General features: G+C 55.8%; 1 protein-coding gene across 5 annotated transcripts in view; it reads right to left on the bottom strand.

Moving 5' to 3' along the window:
* NEK6 (NIMA related kinase 6) overlaps positions 1 to 19,835 on the bottom strand; it is a 92,348-nt gene that overhangs the window by 35,808 nt on the left and 36,705 nt on the right. For 4 of the 5 annotated variants that reach the window (XM_032251565.1, XM_032251567.1, XM_032251562.1 and 1 more), the window contains exons 2-3: positions 11,305 to 11,423; positions 492 to 632 (exon numbers count right to left, since the gene is read on the bottom strand). In XM_032251565.1, the coding sequence (XP_032107456.1) occupies positions 492 to 632; positions 11,305 to 11,394 (231 nt within the window). In that variant the 5' untranslated portion in view covers positions 11,395 to 11,423. Of the gene's footprint in view, positions 1 to 491; positions 633 to 11,304; positions 11,424 to 14,164; positions 14,168 to 19,835 lie in introns of all 5 variants that reach the window. The other variant, XM_032251563.1, reaches the window with a different exon arrangement.

The raw sequence follows: 19,835 nt of genomic DNA, 5'->3' as shown, positions 1-19,835 counted from the left end.
TCCTGTCCTGACTTTGTTGCTTCACCTACTGCCTCCATTTAGGAGGGACACAGAGCGCAGAAGCCCAGAACTGGCCAGCGTGTGCAAGGCGCAAGGATGATGTGTGGATGCAGTCTGAACCTCAGCTCCGCCACGACTCACGCTGGGGCCCTGGTGGGTTATGAGGTCTCTGCACTGTGTTCCTCATCTGAGAGATGAGATGACAATCCCCACCCACAGGACTGTTGTCAGGATCCATGTGCTCCTTGCATGACCCAGTACACAGCAGGCGCTCAATGCATGCTTGTTTCTTTCCCCTTGTGGTTCGCAGTGAGCTTTTCTCAACAGGTGTCCACCTGATTCTCTCTGTAACCCAGCAAGTTGGGTGCTGTTTCCCTCATTCACAGAGGAGGGGAGGGGAGGGAAGGGACTGGCCCGGCCCTGTGTCCGCCATCCAGACGCAGAGGCGGCCTCCCATGATACAGGTTTGAGCCCGCGTGCGGTCAGCTCACCTGCACCTTCTTCAGAGCCACCGTCTTCCTGTCCAGCAGGCAGGTGGCCTTGTACACCTCGCTGAACTGTCCTCGGCCTATCTTCTTTTCGATCTGGAAGTCCGCCAGTGAGCAGCGAAAAGACAGGGTGTTGGGGTGTCTCTGGAGGCGGGGACAGAGGGCCTCTGTGAGCAGCCAGGCTGGAGCAGAGGCCTGGGGACCCCTAGAGCCCCAGCACCCCAACAGCACCCTCTAAGGTGAAGGAGGGACTCTGCTGCCAACCCTACTTTCGGGCCTCCCAGGCTCCCCCTGGGGGCTCTCTGTTCAGGGTCCCTGGTTCCCCTCAAGGACCCCAGTGCAGGTGAAAACCCGAGGCTGTTCACGCTCCCGCTCCCCACGGCCCCCATCACCACCTTCCTTATCTGACTGCTTGTTTGCTGCCTCTGAGTCCCAACCCCGGGTCTAGCTTTGTGGGACCAGGGGCCTTGCCCATCTCATCCACTCCTGAAACCTTAATGCCCAAGTTGGGGTCTGGCAAGCCGAGTGCAGCTCAGGTGTCCCTGGCCTGTGGCCACCATGCAAAATGCACCAAATCATTGTAAGAAAAGGCAAGTTCCCAACCTGGGGCGCCCACTCCCCACCTCAGACAAGAAAACCCAGGTTAACATCTGTAGCCTTGGCAGGTGTGGTGGCTCACGCCTGTAATCCCAACACTTTGGGAGGTTGAGGCGGGTGGATCACTTGAGGTCAGGAGTTCAAGACCAGCCTGACCAACATGGCAAAACCCTGTCTCCACTAAAAATATAAACATTAGCTGGGCGTGGTGGCACATGCCTATAATTCCAGCTACTTAGGTGGCTGAGGCACGAGAATCACTTGAAGCCAGGAGGTGGAGGTTGCAGTGAGCAGAGATCATGCCACTGCACTCCGGCCTGGGTGATGGAGTGAGAATTTGTCCCACCCACCACAAAAAATGTGTAGCCTTACACTCTGAGCCCATCCTTTAGATAAACTGCCCTTTTTAGGGCACCGTGAAGAAACCAGAGCTCCATGAGGACTCTGCAGGGCCCAGCGCTAGGACACGTGATCCTGCACTAGAACCTGCCCAGGGAAGAAGCCTCCAGGTGAGGCCACAGTGGCCAGCAGGCCCATGGGGCGGCTGCAGAGCGGGGGTGCGTTTCCTGGGCAGGTCTGAGCTGGCTCTATCCACTTCTCCTCTGCCCTTCTCCCAGAGTGCCAGAGGGGAACCTGGTTATGTGGGGATCCCTACTCTGGGACCCCGAATCATGACTTAATAAGTAATAGGAAGTCATTGGGAAAGCAGGGGGGAAAGTGAAGTGAAGATGTCTCTTCCAGGCTGTGACACCTGTACAGTGAGCTCTCGGGAAAAGGCAGGAGGGGGCGCCAACACTGGGCCAGGGAAGGAGGAGACAGACAGGGGAGAGGATGCCACGTCCCCGGGCTGTGCGTGGCGAGGTGGGCCCCACTATGTCTTCATTTGCCCAATGAGTAAACTGACGCCCAGAAGGGCCAGCCGTGCCCACATCACCTGGCTCCATGCCACCACCCCCACTGAGGCAGGAACAAGCAGTTGAACTTTCTAGCATGAAATGGGTCTTTGCTGAGGGTCACACTGAGCTGGGAGCTGCACCGGGGCGTCTTTAGAGTCAGCACGCTGGTGGAAGGCATCAAGACCAAACCGAGAACTACAGGACTGGCCCTTCTGCCAGCTGCTTCCCCACTGGGAACCACACCAGGAACCTCGGCCAGACCACCTGGGTCTCAGCCTGGGGCGGCTGCAGAGCAGGGGCGTTTCCTGGGCAGGTCTGAGCTGGCTCCATACACTTCTCCTCTGCCCTTCCCCAGAGGGGAACCTGGTTATGTGGGGATCCCTACTCTGGGACCCTAAATCATGACTTAATGAGTAATAGAAAGTCACTGGGAAAGCAGGGGGAAAAGCAAAGTGAAAATGTGTCTTCCAGGCCAGGCATGGTGGCTCATGCCTGTAATCCCAGCATTTTGGGAGGCCAAGGCGGGTGAATCACTTGTGGTCAGGAGTTTGAGACCAGCCAGGCCAGCTAATTTTTGTATTTTTACAAAAATTAGCTGGGTGTGGTGGTGCATGCCTGTAAATCCCATCTACTTGGGAGGCTATGGCAGGAGAATTGCTTGAACCTGGGAGACGGAGGTTGCAGTTGGCCAGATGGTGCCACTGCGCTCTAGACTGGGCGACAGAGTGAGACTCCACCTCAAAGAAAATGTCTCCTCTAGATTTGGCTGAGGGAGCTCTACAGAACAGCCTCCTGTAGGAGCGGGTGATGGGAGTCCAAACCTCACAGCACACAGCAAGGGGAGGGCTGGGCCAGCCTTAGCTTTGAAGCCTTGAGACCTAATCATCCCCCACCATGGGTCCTATGCGGGGACCTGATCTGGAGGGCTGCTGGAGGAGGAAGATGATGATTTTATCCACCCCATGCCAACATCTGTCGGGCAAACACTTGACGCCTGTACATGGAGAGCCCACCTAAGAGCAAGCATCGCTGAGTGCCTACTGCATGCTGGGCTCTGTGCAGACTCTGCCCACGTGCCAGCTCTCTGGGTCCTCAGAACAACCTTGTGAGTCGGCCCTAGTGCTGTCCCCATTTCAGGAATAGGAGGCTTGGAGGAGTAGCAGTGACCTGTTCTGGTCAGGCAGCCAAGGACGGCAGAGCTGGGGTGTGACCCCAGGACTGGGGACTATGGTGCCCAAGCTCTTGCTCCATATCGGGTGGGCTCTCAGCTCAGACCCCTCCTTGGCTTTTCGCTCAAGATCCCTTGACCAGCCAGGCCTGCCGCTTCCTGCTCCAGCCTCCGCTCTTTCAGTCACCTGAGCCCCACCAATGCCCCGCCACCAGCCTCTTCAGAAGGGGGCCCCTCCAGAAGGGGGCCCTGTCTACTCCCCTCCGTGTCCCCTGCACTGAGGCTCTGACCTGACCAGAGCAACTGCTGGGAGCATGTTTGTGGAATGACCCATGGAATGTGCTCAACACGGCCTGGCACACAGTGGGACTCTGTGACTCAGCCGCTGTCACCTCTAGGAATGCAGCTGAAATCACATACCCTGAGAAACAGCCAGGGTGGCTTTCTGAGTGCTTAGAGGAATCGCCCGTACTCACAAAAATAACCACCAGGTGTTGTGCATCAGATGCCTACTATGCGCCAGTTTGAGCTGCTTAGACAGCTCTGTGATTCCATACTCCTAACAGCTTCATGAAGTTAGGGTTATGAATACCATCTCGCAAACCAGGACACAGCCTGGCACTCCCGGTCGGATGGACAGCCAGCTGCACTGCTGGTGATGGGGGTGGGCTCCCTCTCCTCTTGGGCCTCAGTTTCCTCCAGGAACAGTGAAGAGTTCAGAGGAAGTGATCCCTGAGGGTCTTTACCCTGGGAAAGCCGGGCTTCTCACTGTGACTAGTGGGAGAGCGGCTGAGGTTCCCAACACTGCCCATCCTGGGAGGCTAGTGTGCAGCTCCACAGTGGGGCGGAAGCTCCCGGTAGACGTGGGTGGAGGTGGCTAGGGCTCCATCTGCTCACATGCATATGGATGACCCAGATTTGCATTTCCTGTCACAGCCCATCCGACCCAATTAGAGGATAGCTCCTCTGGCAGGGCAGCTTCCTGGACGGCAGCATGGGTGCTGGGGGCACGGTCCAGCAGGCTCTGGGGCACCACGGCACTCCCAGGGTTGCCAGGGGACCCTGTTCTCAGGGTGGCCTCTGCTCAGGTGTGGGGCACCTCGGGACACCAGGCTCCTGGGGCAGCTGCTCGGGCCCCGGCCAAGTCCTGGCCCTGGTGCACCTGGGGTTCTGGGCGGAAGGGAAAGGGTGAACTGTGTTCTTGGCCTCGAAGGCCTGGCTGCTCTCTGTCACCACCTCTGAGACCTCCCTACCCTCCTGGGTCAGCTCCTAGCAAGTTCCACGTTTGCCCCTGCAGCCAAGTGACCCTGGGCGGTCGTCCACACACAGGGACGGTAACACTGGCCCAGGATTTCTCTGGGAGATGATGGCGGTGATGAGCATCCATGTGGCTCTAAACTGCAAGACGGGCATGGGGCTGGCCCCAGAACAGTGTGTCTGAGGGTGGCCCGAAATGTGGTCACTGCTGACTAATGACCAACCAGCCTGATGGTCTATCAGAAAACTGGCTTTTCCTTTTTTTTTTTTTTTTCTTGAGATGGAGTTTTGCTCGTCACCAGGCTATGGTGCCATCTTGGCTCACTGCAATCTCCGCCTCCCAGGTTCAGGTAATTCTCCTGCCTCAGCCTCCTGAGTAGCTGGGATTACAGGCATGTGCCACCACGTCCAGCTAATTTTTTTGTATTTTTAGTAGAGGCGGCGTTTCACCACGTTGGCCAGGCTGGTCTTGAACTCCCGACCTCAGGTGATCCACCCACCTCGGCTTCCCAAAGTGTTGGGATTACAGGCGTGAGCCACGGTGCCCAGTCCAGAAAACTGGTTTCTAGTGCTCACTGTCCCTGCTCTGTGTGAAGCCCTGTTCTGGCTCCTGGGGAAAGTAACACCCCCAACCCCACCCCAGGGCACAGGTTGGCAGAGGTGTAACCACTGCTCTGGCTCTGACATGGAGACTCCAACGCTGGCGCCTGGAAGCTGAGGCTCCAACCTCAATTCCACCACTTCCCAGCTGTGGCCTCAGGTGAGCCTTCTGGGTCTCAGTTTCCTCTTCCATACAGTTGAGATCATAACAGTACCCCCTTCAGGGGGCTGCTGGGGGTTAAATGGATAAGCAAATGCAAGCCCCTGGAAGAGGGCCTGGTACTAGGTGCTGGGAGATGTCACTCTCCATCTGTTGTGGTGATGGTCACTGCGCTGCTATCTGTCGAATGGGCCTAGTGATGGCACCTGCTTCCCACGGGACTGGGATGGCCTGAGCAGTGGACAAGCCTGGGAGTTCTCGGCCGTTGATACCATCACCCTGCTGTTCCCATCCCTTGGAGGTCTGCTGACCTAGGGGCTGGCAGTAACCTTGGGGGCTGCAGGGAGGCAGCGGGGCTGACATGCACCTGCCGGCAGGTAAGAGACACAACCTTGCGACTTCGTCATCCAGGACCGTTTGCCAAGGGACCATGCTAGGCAAGGGCCACTCTTAGCCTCCCTTCCAGGGCTGCACTGTGGGGCAACACCATAGGAGGCCACCTCTGACTACTCGGGCCCCTCCACCAGGGTGTGGAGCCCCTCAGCTCTCCCCCAAAGGCAGAGGAGATGGGTCGAGGGGCTGGGGCACAGGGTGGCTGACCATGCAGTGTCACCACTCACTGTGCTACCTGTCACCATGGGCATGAGGGAGGAGGCCTGAGCTGCCTGGGGTAGGCATGTGGGATCTGAGAGGAGGAGGATGGAGGAGCCGCTGGAACAAGAGCCCTGGGGAGAAGCAGGAAACTGGAAGCAGGAGCCAATCAGACAGCCGAGGTCCCCGAGCCACCGCATCCTAATCGCACCCTCCCAAGAAACGTCGCTGGCTTTCTCAGGAAGAGGCAGGGCATGCCTGGGAGACTGGGGGGCAGGGAGGGTATCTCAGACCACTATAGCGACCCCCACCCAGAAAGCTCTGAAAAACCTACGCTCTCTTCTCCAAGTCAGAGCAAATTAGGCCACAAACACCCCCACCCTGTACTAATTTGAGTTTAAAATGTTTGAACCACAATCAGCCTCAGCCATGGACAAATCTTTTTTTTTTTTTTAAACAGGAGCATAAAATTACATGCTAAAAGAATAAAATGCATTCGCCCAATTAATTTTCTGAAATCTCATTAAAAAATTTAGCCTGACTAAGTCAGACTTCTGACCTGAATTTTAATCATCTTTACACTGGATGGGTCTTCTTTCCCTGATATTTGCAATGCATCATTAATTTTAAGGCAACCGTTTCTATGATTTTAAAAAGCACACTTCATCAGGATGACACTTCTTATAAACGAATTTCACCTTTAAAGACATCTGACACCGTGGGTAGGGAACTTGTAATGGATTTGGTAGATGTGTATATAGCGATAGATTTTTAAATCTGCATTGCACAAAAGGGCATGATTTACAAAGAGTCCACATTGTCAGACTTCTTCCAAGCTCAGTTCCTCACGAATTGGCTAACTTCAGACCCAAAGCCAATCTTCCCTTTCGAAGACCTGGCTGGTTAAAGGGGCACCATGTGGTCCCACGGGCCTGGACCCAATCCTAACTCTCCCCCTTGATGGCACGATGGCAGGTTATGACATCAGCTTCCTTCCTTGCAAAATGGAGCACTGAGTAAGCAAGTCCGCTGAGCTGGCAGGAGGACTGAGTGAGGTGAGTCCCAGGACCTGGACTGTTTGTACAACCACCACCATTACAGGCTCAACTCAGACATCTGCACCAGACTCTGCAGCCACTGGCTCATGGGATCGGTGAGCCAATGCCCACTGCATGGAAGACTCCTAATAACCAAACCTAAAGCGATCTAAATCACTGTGGCTCCCCCAGGACAATTCTCATCCTCCGAGTCTGGAAAAGGCTAAGCTTAAACATACAAAAGATGACCTGGAACTAGCTCCGATGACTCACAAGCAAAGATATGAAGGGCGAAACCCTTGATTCTCCCATATCCCTTCCACTACCAAGTGTGGCTGCTTTCCCTGGAAGTCTCTAGAACCCTCTCTCCCCATGTCCAGCCCCCAATGCTGCAGCCCTGTTTAGGGCTGAGGCATTGTCTCACCTGATGAAGAAGGGGCCTCCTCCCCTCCCTATTTTCACCTTCCTTGAGTTTTGAGCACGAGCCACCAGTGATCTATCTAGAACCCAACCCAAGTACCCCCTTGCCACCTGAAAACCCATAATGGGCTCCTCATTTGCTACAGAGTCAATTTCAAACGTGATAGCATGGATCTGAGACCTTCATAAATGCCTTACATTCTTTAACCTTATCTAAGCAAAGGCATTTCAACACCTCCTCTAACCTGATTGGCCATGCGCTTTCAGGTCTGGGGCCTCTCCCTGTCCCACCCCAAATTCCTGATCATCCATCTGGCAGAACTGGCCTCCCCATATGCTGGGCTCCCCCAGCATCTGTCCGTCTCTCCCGGGGAGCTTCCACCTCTCTGGAACATGAAGGGCTTCTCAGCTGACAGGGAGCCTCCACAAAGGCAGGTACCAGGCACCCTCCCATGGCAGAAAGAAAACCCACTTGCTGAATTTACAACAGTTAAATTCCTTAAAATTAATGATGCATTGCAAACATCAGGGAAAAAAGACCCGTCCAGTGTAAAGATGATTAAAATTCAGGTCAGACACTTACTGAATTTTTTTTTTGAGAGGGAGTCTTACTCTGTTGCCCAGGCTGGAGTGCAATGGCACAATCTTGGCTCAGCGCAACCTCTGCCTCCCGGGTTCGAGTGATTCTCCTGCCTCGGCCTCCCGAGTAGCTGAGATTACAGGCGAGCGCCACCGCGCCCAGCTAATTGTTGTATTTTTAGTAGAGACAGGGTTTTACCATGCTGCCCAGGCTGGTCTTGAACTTCAGACCTCAGGTGATCCACCCACCTTGGCCTCCCAAAGTGCTGGGATTACAGGCGTGAGCCACCGCGCCTGGCCCACTAACTGAATTTTAATAGGCATTCATATTTGGTCATTAAGCCTTATCCAACTAGCATCATTGCTTTGGGAAGATTTTGATAAAGATTCTGGCCTGTGCAATGCACACCTAGAGAGGGTGACCCCATCCCCCACAAAGTTCTCTCAGAAGAGCGCCCGAATATAACTGAACTTGGCACATCCCAAGTAGGTTTGCAAAGACTTTCCAGATGGAAGACATATTGGCCAGGGCTTTCTCAGACAAGAATACCTTTCGCCTTTTTGGAAATTCATGTGGTTCTTAGTGTGTTGGCTGAGGCTTACACTCCATTCCCAATGAAAGCTCTCTACAGCAAATCGGTAAAATTTAAAAAGCACGAGGCATTTTATGGCTTCTTTCCTCAACTCCCTTCATTCATTCATTTGACACACCTATAAAAGCAAGCACGTTCAGCTTTCCTAAGTCTCTATGAATTTCACATATGATTCTGCCGTATTCAGCAAATATTTTTTCAGGGGCTGATGGCTCTCAAGGCTAGAAGGCTTCCTGGAATGAACACACCACTAGCCTTGGGCATAGAAGGTTAACAAAAACCACAGCTCCAGTGTCTGTAGTTTCTTTCTTTCTACACTGGGGGTATGATCCAGCTAGGTCTTGAGCTATGAAAATGGAAATGATTTTTAAAATATAAGATCCATGGCGTACCATTTCCTCAACAGCCATGATGTGAGGTGCCGTGTTGGATGTTTACAGTAATGATCTCACTCAGTCTTCACAGCCGCCTTGTGAGGGAGGCAGCATTATTATCCCATTTTACAGATGGGAAAACTGAGGCTCAGAGAGGACGTTTCCCAGTCTCACCTGGCTAATGAGAGATGGAGAGCTGGGTACAGAACCAGCCTGGCCTACATCAAAGCATTTTTGGCCTGGCTCCTTCCTCTTGAGGATGGTCTCAGGGAAGCAGCAGTGCCTCCTGCTATCAAGGAAAATGCCTGGGCCATCAGGTGAAGGTGTTTCTTTGTCCTGAAACAGGTGAGGTTCGGCCAGGATGTCTTCCCAGACGGTGTTTAAATCTCCAGGGCTTCAGGAGCCGAAGAGAAAAGTCCTCTGTTCCCATCCCAACCTGGAGCTGGCGCGGCGCACGGTGGCTTCGCACCCCCACTCTGCAAACCCAGACAGATGCTGGTGGGACTGGGGGCATCGTTGCCCGACAGCCGCCGCCCAGACCAGCCCAGCTCCGAGTCGTCGTGTCTAATTACACTTAACTATGTCATTACCCTCTCCAACATGTGCGACGAGACGTCATGAACGCCGCCACTGCAGCCCACCGCTTCCCCGCCTTGTTCGTGAAATAATTACGGGCCCTCTCCTCTGCCAAATGAGGCTGTAATTAACCCTAATTGCTCAAAATGCAACTGGCTAATTCTGGGAGATTAATCAAGGGGGACTCAATTGTTAGTGAATGACTTAATATGACAAATTGCTACATTACCCGAGGAGGCCCTGCTGCCCCCAGCCATCAGCACCGTGTTCTGATAGACTCTGGACCCACTGTGTCCTGGGGCTTCCCAGCTTTCTGGGATCTGCCTCCCCATTCTACCTAGGAAATGGGCCCCTTCGTGAGTACAAATAGCACAGATGCCCCATGGACCCTCTGCATGCTTGTGTGTATGCAATATACACCCCCCCCACCAACACCCCCTCACCACCAGATATGCACACAAACGCACAGTGTCCACTAGCTCACGTGTCGCCTCTGTGTGAATCTGCAGCATCACTGCTCCCCTTGGGCTGATGCAGCCGTCCACCAGGGAGCATGGCTTGGTGAGAATGCAAGCACAGGAGGATTTCAGACCTACCTGCCTCCTTAGTCCAGTTTTGTGCAGTGCATAACCTGTACAACTGTACATGGTGACCTTGCCACTGAGGTCAAACATCAGCCAATCTGAAGTCCTCTAACAGGGATTAGGCAGTTAGAAGCTCTGACCAAGCCCCTCCATGGCTCAGGAGGGTGGCTGTCTCTGAGCCTCCCCTGAATTTAGGTCTCACATCCTTTGGACAAAAAGCCAACACCAGATAGGAACTTTCCATCATTCTAAACTAGCCACAGGACCCTACATGATGTGGCTCTGGTCAACCTGCCCAGACAAGCCTTGTGCCCCCCATGCTGAACTGCCTTGTGCACCCCACGCTGAGCTGTCTTGTGCACTCCATGCTGTCCAGGCCTGGCACGCTCTCCCTGACTCCCCTTCCAAGTCAGTGCAAACGCTGCTCCCTCTGGGGAGACCTCCACTTCCACCCTGCTCTCTGTGCTGGGCTGCCCAGGCCTGAGTGTGCTACACAGTCCCATCCTGCATGGGTACCGCACATGCATCCGCAGTTCCTCAACTCAGTGGGCATGCAGGACCCCTCTGTGCCCGGCCTGAGATGGCCCCATCAGCAATGCTCTACTCCAGGGGAGCTCTCTTTGTTGAAAGGGAGGCAGACCCAGGAACTAGTGGGTCATCCCAGTGGAATGAGATCACAGCTACGACCCAGTGCATGGACACAGGTGTGCAGGCAGTCCAGAGCAGACAGCAGGGTGGAAGTGGACGTCTCCCCAGAGGGTGCTTGGAAGGGAGGTCAGGGAGGGCGTGCCAGGCCCGGGCAGCATGGGGTGTGCAAGGCAGTTCAGAAACCTACAAGTCACCTTCAGAAAAGCTCCTGAAGGCTTCCTGGCTCTCCAAGGTATCTACAGAGAGCGCACAGCAGGCATTAGGAAGCCAGTGTTCTCCCAAATTCTGCTGGTTCTAGGAGAGGCTGAAGGGGGCTGAAACACTGGGAGGCAGCGTTGCTCAGTGTAAGAAAGAATCTCACCCCAAGTGCAGTCAGCCCATTCCTCTGAGTCCTTCGCTGTCCTCACGGTCTCCATAGCAGCCTCTGTACCCTTTCAACCATGCTGATCCCTGAGATAAAGCTGTTCCATCCACTTGGAACACCCCAGGGGCAGGATCAGGGTCCAGGGTCCCAGCCCAGAATTTGGCAGAGGAGGCTTCTCTGAGCATTACCGAATTTAATGATAAGCTCACTAGATTTGGTAGTGAGCTCCCCATCACTGGAAGCATTCAAGAAGAGGTTCTGTTTGGGGGAGCTGAAGGGTTTCCACCAGTGGGGTTTTGGACAAAGGAGGCTCAGGGACCTGTATTCCTTGGGGACTCTGCGGTGTGCTTCAGACGACGGTAAGGAGCTTACCTGTGGGTCAGGAGGGTGTGCAGGCCCCAGGGTGTGGCACAGGCTGTTGGAACTCCCTCCGTGGGGCATGTGGCCGGGCTGTCCTGCCATCCTGCATGCCAGCCTCGCGAGGGCACAGACTGCAACAGAAAACAGGGGCCTGTTCACTTTCTCTTCGAGAGACCCTCAGAAGGAAGAGGGACTTTTGCTCACCCCATTTTACAGACGTGTGAGCTGATGCCAAGCCGTTCAGTAACTTGCCCACAGTCACTGAGCTCTGAGATGGCAGGGCTACAACTTGACACCCCCGGGTGACACAGTCTCCCGCTGTTATACTGCCCTAAGTCACTAGGATTCTCTCCGCTGGAAAGAGGCTCCAGGCAGGGAAACGTCCATCAGCAGCCCCGAAGGCCAGAAAGAAAGGTGCCAGATTCGACCCCACATTGGCTGGAGTCTAAAGCCTTGTTCTTTCCCCAGCACTGCCCCTGCTTCTTGGGGAGCAATTCTGTACCCTATCCCCCATCGTCACGCCCATGTATACCCACGCTGCCAGCCTGGATGCTCAGAAGGGAAAGGCCTGTGAGCAGCTGCTGTGGGAAGGAGCCCACCACACACGTGACACAGGGAAGGCCAGGGCCAAGAGGTCCTGCTTGCCATCCTACTCAGACCTCTGTGCAAAGCGACAGCTGGCCTCAGCCTCCAGGGCCTGAGAGCCAGGGATGCTGGTCACAGGTAGTCACAGCAGCCACAGGTTCCCGGTTAAGCAACTAAAACGTGCCCAGGCCTGAGCTCAAGGCCATCTGAGCAACTCCCCTAATATTTTAGCCTCTGGCCTCCCCCATCAGACAAATCCTTCTGGGGCAGGATCTGAGGCTATGTGCACAGAAGCTGTGTGACTCAACCACCGGGACCCTTCCTGATGCCAGGGGGAAACCCTCCTCCTTCCTGAGAGACTTGTGCTCCCCCACAAGCACTTCTGCAGCACCTCCTGTGGGCCAGGGCTCCCACACGGCACACGTGGAAGGCACTAGATCGCGCATGTGGTGGGGCCCCTGTTCTTGGCCGCTGCTCCTCCCGGACAAGCCCTAGACGTCCCGAGGGTACCACTCGTGTGACCACATCCTAGGCAGAACCCCTTGAGGCCTGGCCTAGGCTCCTGGAGCAGCTCCTCAGGACCCCTGGAGAGCAAGAAGTCCGTAGGAATGGAGGGCCCCCTCATTCAACAGCTGAGGGGTGGGCATGAAAGCCAGTCCGTCTCAGGTCAGAGCCCTCCGAGCTGTGACTTGCACCCCAGAGCCCCTGGCATGGTCAGTGGGTTTTGTCTGAGATGAGACCCCTGGCCTGTCTCCTGGCCTCGCCCTCCCTGAGTGGTTCCCCCAGAGGCACCTGATAAATCCCATGCCTACATATCTCCATCTCAGGTTTGGCTTCTGGAAGACCCAGCCGAAGATGTCATCAACCTCCAGACAGACCCCGCCTCCTGCTGTCTCACCTGGTCACCTATGCCCCAGTTAAATTCCAAACCAAGAGTCTTCCCCGCCTTGCCCTGCTGCTGGGCCAGCAGCCCTGTGCTCCCTCCCAGGTAGACCCACGCCCCCTTTAACATGGGGCTATTCCGGGTGGTGGGAAAGGCGTCAACAACCCCGGGGCTGTCACAGCCAGCGCCTAGAGGTCCAGCCTCTGTGTCTCAGGCCGCAAGTCACTCCTCCTTCCTTCCCACTGCAGTCTGTTTCCAGCTACAGTGGTTGGCCAACCAGGCCTCTCAGGCTCCAGGGATGTCTGTGACACCCTTTGAAGTGTCAAAATGATGTCCACCAAGCCCTAATTCACCTGCTGAGCTTGGCCTCCCAAGTTGTTCCCTCAAAGGCACCTTGACCCTTCCCAGAACCTGCAGGCTGGCTCCCAGCACCCTTCTCCCTCTGCGTCCTCAGGGCAGCCCAGCTCCCCTCCCTGCCCCACGCCTTCCACAGGCTGTTCTGGGGTAAGCCTGCTCTCTCAAGACAGATGACAGGATGTGATGCCACGGGGAAGCGGATGATAGGGACTGCAGCATACGCCCAACTCAGGATCACGGGGGTCCTCGCTGGCTACGCGTCCTGCCATGCCTGGCCCGTGCAGTCTCTTGCCTGGGAAGCTGCAGAAACTCAACAAACTTTGACCTGCATACTCGGCCGTTTGATGTGGTGCATCCCAGTGTGGACAGATAACTGGTAGGTCTCTGGCTGTCACTTTACTCTGAGCACACAGAGCACTGTCAGATCAGTGTCACGTGGAGGGGCATTATGGTGCACCTGCCTCTCCCCTCCCCACCCCTGCCACAGTATAGGCCGCATCTCCCACCTGGGTCTCCCAGCGCTCCATGCTCTCCCCACCAAGCCCTCAAATCCAGATGGGACCATGGCACCCTCAGCGTCTCCACCATTTGGGCCGAGTTTCTGCACTGGAGCGCAGGTGTCATCCCCAGGTGACACAGTGGAAGACCCAGGATATGAAGAGCCCCAGGATAAACAGATAAACATGGAGCACCTTCCCCAGGTGTCTCTGTTTCTCGGGGGGAATATGAGAGGGAGCAGAATGTAAAATGTGCATGAATTTGAAGATAAAACCGAGCCTCCCAAAGGCCCTGCAGCTGCTTCCAGCTGCACCCCCAGACCCCTCAGGGTGACGTGTTCGCCATCCTCTGCCCTTAGGGAGACCTCCAGAGAAAGGGTGGAGAACTGTCTTCAGTGAGAAGCTTCCATCTTTATCTCAGAAGGCACCAGGCTCAGCCCACAGACCACCCCTGCGAGACCCACGCACACGCCGGCTTACCTGCCCACCTGCCCCGGGGCCTCCCATGTACTGGAAACCGTGGCAGTGGAATCTCGACCCTGTCACTCACCAGCTGGGTCTGAGGTTACCTGCACATAACCTTCGGCAATCCCACTGGGGAGAAGCCTAGCATGTGCTAGGGAATGCCATTCCCCGCCCTCCCCACAGGGCGCCGACTGCATTCTCCAACAGCTGCAGCCAGAGGCAACGTCTGCACACTCTCAGGAGCTCACCTGCGGCCTCACACAGGCAGGGCTCCAGGAGCAGTGCATGGGGAACCAGGGAAAAGAGCCAATAACTGTGGGCCCTGATGATGCTGGGTCCTGCCCTACGCTCTTCATCTCTATTAGCCCACCTCATTTTGTCAACAACCCCATGAGGTAAGGTCTATTATGGTCCCACTTAACAGATGAGAAAACTAAGGCACGAAGAAGTGAAGAGATCTGCCCGGGTCCCATGGATCACAGACGCTGAGGAGCCAGGACTTGAACTGACAACTGCATCTTCATCCAAAACTACAGCACTACACTCCTCACAGGTTCCTACGCAGCAACATCGTCATCTTTCTAGCTCGCTCTGCCCAGAACAGGCCCTCTCTCTCCACTGGAGAATGGGGCCTGTGCTGCTGCTGCCCAGGGTGGTCTCAGGGCTGGCAGATCACAAGGGCCCATTTTCCTCATAGGGTCCCCCGGGCAGGAGCCCCCGGAGACTTGACCCCACTGACCACACCAAGTTGATGCAGCACCACCGTCTACACTGCCTTTGCTGCCAAACCCCAGTCATTACGAGCTGCTCTGTCCAGAACCTAACGGAACCTGCTGCATATGAGCCTCCAGGGAGGAGGGGCCCTTGTTCTAGGAAAGCAGCAGCCACAGAGAACTCTGCAAGCCCCTGCCCACCGAGTGCCGGAGAGGGTCCCTGCAGAGGGGGAGGCGAGAAGGGGTAGAGGGAAGGGGGAAGGGAGAAGGAAGGGATGGGGGTTCATGTGGGCCAGATCTTTCCCATTCACCCTAGGGGCTGTGGGTAGACCTATTTTACAGATGGGGAGACTGAGGCTCAGAGAGAAGAGGCTTGATGCCATTAGGCTAATAAGCTGCAGAGCAAGGATTCAAACCCAGATCTCAGTGACTCTAAAGCCCCTCTTCATTCCAAGGAATCCACTGCCTCTTGAGGCCCTCCGTGGGTACTGGATTTTAGGCCATTTTGTTCTATTGGTCCACACTGCAACAGTAACCTGAGCCCCTTGCTCCGGAAATTCCTGCCAGAAACTGCTCCTTAGGGGGTTCAGATGCAGAAAGACCAAGGCAAAGGGGCTGTGGAAGGACCAGCCCCGGTGAGCAGGGAAAAGACCCTTAGCACATGCGTGCAGGCACCTCTGGGTAACACTGGGGACTGCCCGTCCCCGGGATTCCGCGGCTCCCGCCAAGTTGCAGAACAATGAGGCAGTGGCTGCCAAGCCCAAGTCAGGGGCCAAAAATCCATGGAATGCAAGACCCAGAGCCACAGGCCACACCGAACACCACCTCAAAGAGGGCTTTTCTTCTGCCTCCAGCGAGGCCCCTGCATTTGCAAGGCACTGTGGAAAGCTGCACAGCCAGGCTTCCCAGCTAAGGTTCCTGGCTTTGAACAACAGGCTGCCATGTGCTGTGTGTCCACAGGCACCCAAGGACTGGATTGGGAGGAGCCTTGGCGTTCAATGAAGCTAGCAGGGAGCTAGGCTGGGGGTGGGGGTGGGCCAGATCCTGGCCTGGTTTCATTTAACCACGCTGTGTCTCAGTTTTCTCATCTGGAAAATGAGCTGACAGTCAGATCTTCCTCTTAGGGTCACCGTAAACTCCTTAGCACAGAGCCTGGGACAAGGGAGGGGACCTCTGAGGCTTTAGCTATGAGACTATTTAGCTATTGAAGCTAACCTTCACTGTACAATGGAGGAGTGATCACCTCCATGTGACAGACACGGGGACACAGGCAGGGGCTTGCCCAGGGTTGTTGCTGCCCCAGGTAACACAGTTGGTAAGTGACAGAGCTGGGGTTGCTGGACCCAAGATCGCTGCTCTATGTCCTACGCTGCATGCCCTCTTCAGGACTGCTCTGGCGCAAACGTCTTCATTCATCATCTACGTGAGCCATGGCTGCCTCTGCAAAGCCTACTGCTGTGCCGCACCCTGCCCGGCCATGGAAGAGGCTCTCACTAACGTGTGCCATGACGCTAGGGAGACATGAGCACTTCGGTTTAATCCAGGCACCTGCTGGAAGGGATTGGCTGCTGTAATGGGTCGGCTCTGAGGTTCCAAGGGGCCTTTCTAACCAAGGCTGTCACCTGGCCCTTGCCTCTGAATTTTTAGAAACTTCACCTAGGGGAAAGTCCCTCCTGTGTCTCCTGCCAAATGCCACACTTCGTGGAGGCTGGTGGCTCATCGTGGCCTGGCCAGTGAAGCAGGACCTCAGACACCAGGAGAGCTCTGTCCAAGGATCCTGCTTGGAGCAGGTTTGGGGGCATAAGCACGCATGGTCCGTGTATACCAGGGTCTACAGAAGTGCATTCATACACTGTATTTTATACCCCTTCTTGCTCTGAACCCCGGAGATGGTAACAGTGTGTCCTGCCTGCACCTTCTGCACCTGTGTGTGCATGTGCACAGGCACGGTCAGGGGTCATCTAATGACCACAAGGCTCCGAGCGCAGGGCCTTCCATCCACTGAGGCAGAAGGTAGAGGTGGCAAAGGCAGCTGTGGCTCCCAGGCTGACAGGTGTTGCCAAGCCCGGGGAGAACCACGCCACCGGTCTTGGAGGTCGGCCTCAGCTGGACACTGTACTCCACTCCCATTTCCCTGAGCAAGTCCCCTCCTCTGTCCCTCCAGCCAAGTGGACAGCCTCACAGCTTGTTTTCCCTAAAGCAGGAAGCCATCCCTGTGGCTTCACACTCAGGCACACACAGCTTTCTCTCTGCCCCAAGAGAATGGTACTGGCAGCACCAGTGCCAGCACCAGAGGCGATGTCTGTTGGTCCAGCTGGCTGCCGGTGGCAGGAGCCTAGGATGGATGCCGGCTGCCTGGGGCCTTCAGCCAGCCTGCAGAGGCTCCGCCACCTGACACACACCCCAGAGAACTGGAGATTGGAGGCCCGACAAGGACAGCTCACTGCACCTGGCCTCTGGCTGGGTCAAGGCCGGACCAATTAGCCAACATCCACAGGTGAGACGGCATCTCCCAAGAAACCTGCAAAGTGCCATCCCCCTCGTTTTGCTGATGAGGAAACTAAGGCTCCAAGGAGAACACGGCTTGCCAAAGTGAGTCCACACAGTGGAGAGAGCTGCCATTTGAACCTGCTTCTCAGATCAGCCAGACTGAGCAATTAAAGAAAGAAATCCAGCGCAAGCCCAGGGACTGTGAGGAATGCCACACCCAGGTAGACTGGCTGGCAGGGAGCACCAGAATAACAGCCCCACCAACACAGTGTGCATTACACACGCGCCAGGCAGGTGCCCAACGCCGCTCGTACCTCGTTCACCCTTACAGACCCTGAGGCGGGCGCTGCTACGATCCACATTGCTCAGAGGAGAAACCAAAGTTCAGACAGGTCAAGTGTCGGGTGCCAGGTCACACAGAAGGTGGTGGCAGGCAGAACTGACCCTTGAAACCAAGTCTGCCTTGGTCCAGACTGCTTGGAACAGGGTGTGAATAAATGAGCGAATGAAGGAATCCGGGCCCAGAGCTGTGGCTCTGGCCGCTGGGCCCTTCCCCAGACCCGGCCCCCCTTCTTGTCTGGTCTCAGGATAAGCAGACGTTGCCCATTCATCACTTGACAGGAAGCAGCCCGATCTCATGCCAGAGTCATGGGGGCCTGTCAAGCTGGAGGGGACAAGCCACAGATGGTGTCTGGTTTCCGGCCGGGTCCTGTGTTCCCTCACACTCGCCCCAGCCCTCCACCCCGCAAAGCCATGCATCCTGCTCAGATTCTGTGGCTCCATGACCAGTGGAAGCCCGGCTTCTCTCTCTAGGTGCAGGGATGCAGGACCATGAGCCATTCCTGGAAGGTGGTCATGCAGACAGGCTCCCCACTGCTCCCGTCCTCAGGGTGGCGGGGCCTCCCCCAAGGTGGGCCTGCAGAGCCAGGAGGCCAGCTGACTGGGGCCGCACAGTGCCCACCCAGAGACAGGGCTGCTGTAGCCTCCAGACGCCTTGCCCGCCCCCAGGACCCACACCTGGCTCCATCCAGTCCCACCCATTCTTCCTCCAAATGTCTTCACTTGCCCCAGGGCCTCTACCCTGTGCTGGCCTTGTCCCTTCTCACTGGGTCTCTGCAGTCACCTGCAGCCTCCACATTTCCCTCCAGCCCAACTTCCAGGCCACTGTGGAAAAATTTTCCTAACACACAAGCCTGAACCTGTCGATCTCTCCCAAAACTCCACAGCACAAGGTCTGTACACCAGAGCAAGTTGTTCCCTGCCCACCTGGCATGAGCCTGCCCTCATGCACTTGCCCTCAGTATCCCCCAGGCCCTGCATGCAGCCATATGAAATTAGAGTTCCCCTCCCCAGTGACATAGCACGCTGGTCCTTCCACGTCATACTATGTACCGGACTAAAGACCCATCGGCGCCTCTCAATGGGCAAAGTCCCACTCGTCTGTCAGCACCAGGTCTCTCGGCCCCCCCTCCTCTCCACCTCTTTTTTTTTTTTTTTTTAGGTGGAGTCTCGCCCTGTCACCTAGGCTGGAATGCAATGGCACAATCTCTGCTCACTGCAACCTCCGCCTCCCAGGTTCAAGCAATTCTCCTGCCTCAGCCTCCTGAGTAGCTGAGATTACAGGCGCCCACCACCATGCCCAACTAATTTTTGTATTTTTAGTAGAGATGGGGTTTCACCATGTTGGCCAGGCTGGTCTCAAACTCCTGACCTTGGGCAATCCACCCGCCTTGGCCTCCTAAAGTGCTGGGATTACAAGTGTGAGTCACCGTGCCCAGCCATAGTCTCGGCACTTCTTATGGGACCTTGGTGAAGTCCCGTCCCCTCCCTGAGCCTTAAATGTCTCCATCCACAGAGGAACAGCCCGACCTTGCAGGGAGGCTGGGAGGACCCTGTGGGCACACAGTGGGCAGTCAGGAGGCACTGAGGCCCCTTCTTCCCTTTCTCATCTGGTGGCGTCTACACAGGTTTCTCCCTCAAGGCGGGCTGTGGAGGCACAAGCTGCTTCCTCTGCCGCCGTGTCTGCCTCCTCTGCTGGCCTTTAAGAGCATCTGCAAACCTCCAGCGCCTCACCAGGGCCTGGTGGAGAGCGGGCACCCAGCGGGCGTTGGTGAAATGAATCTCTGACCAGTGGGTGGAGGTGGCTCTTCCCACCCTCCTGCAACTCCAAGAAACCTCTGCGGAAGGCTCAGCATCCCTGTGGTCACGGATCAGACGAAAGTCACCGAGCGATTCAAAACCAACTGGGCTGCACACTGCAGGGTTCCCAGCACCTTTTTGAAAATCGAGGCGCATCCCAATCACCTTTCACTTCCTCCTCGGTTCATAAAACCCAGTTCTGGAAGGAAAAAAATGCAAGAGCTGTAAACATCTTGTCTCTCAGTCAAAGGAACAACAAGGCATTTAGCTTCTGCCCAGAAAGTTCCTGACTCTGTGACCTGGTCAAGGCTGGGTCTGGTCCCAGCCACCCTGAAGACGAAGCTGAGTCCTGCTGAGCGCCTCCCCTGTGTCGGGCACTGCAGGCAGCAGCTCAGCACATCTCTGCTGTGAGGT

The sequence above is a fragment of the Sapajus apella genome, unplaced genomic scaffold (genome assembly GCF_009761245.1).
Source record: "Sapajus apella isolate SASKATOON/1434 unplaced genomic scaffold, GSC_monkey_1.0 scaffold76, whole genome shotgun sequence".
NCBI classification, from domain to species: domain Eukaryota; kingdom Metazoa; phylum Chordata; class Mammalia; order Primates; family Cebidae; genus Sapajus; species Sapajus apella.
This window is presented reverse-complemented; position numbering and strand designations above follow the sequence as displayed.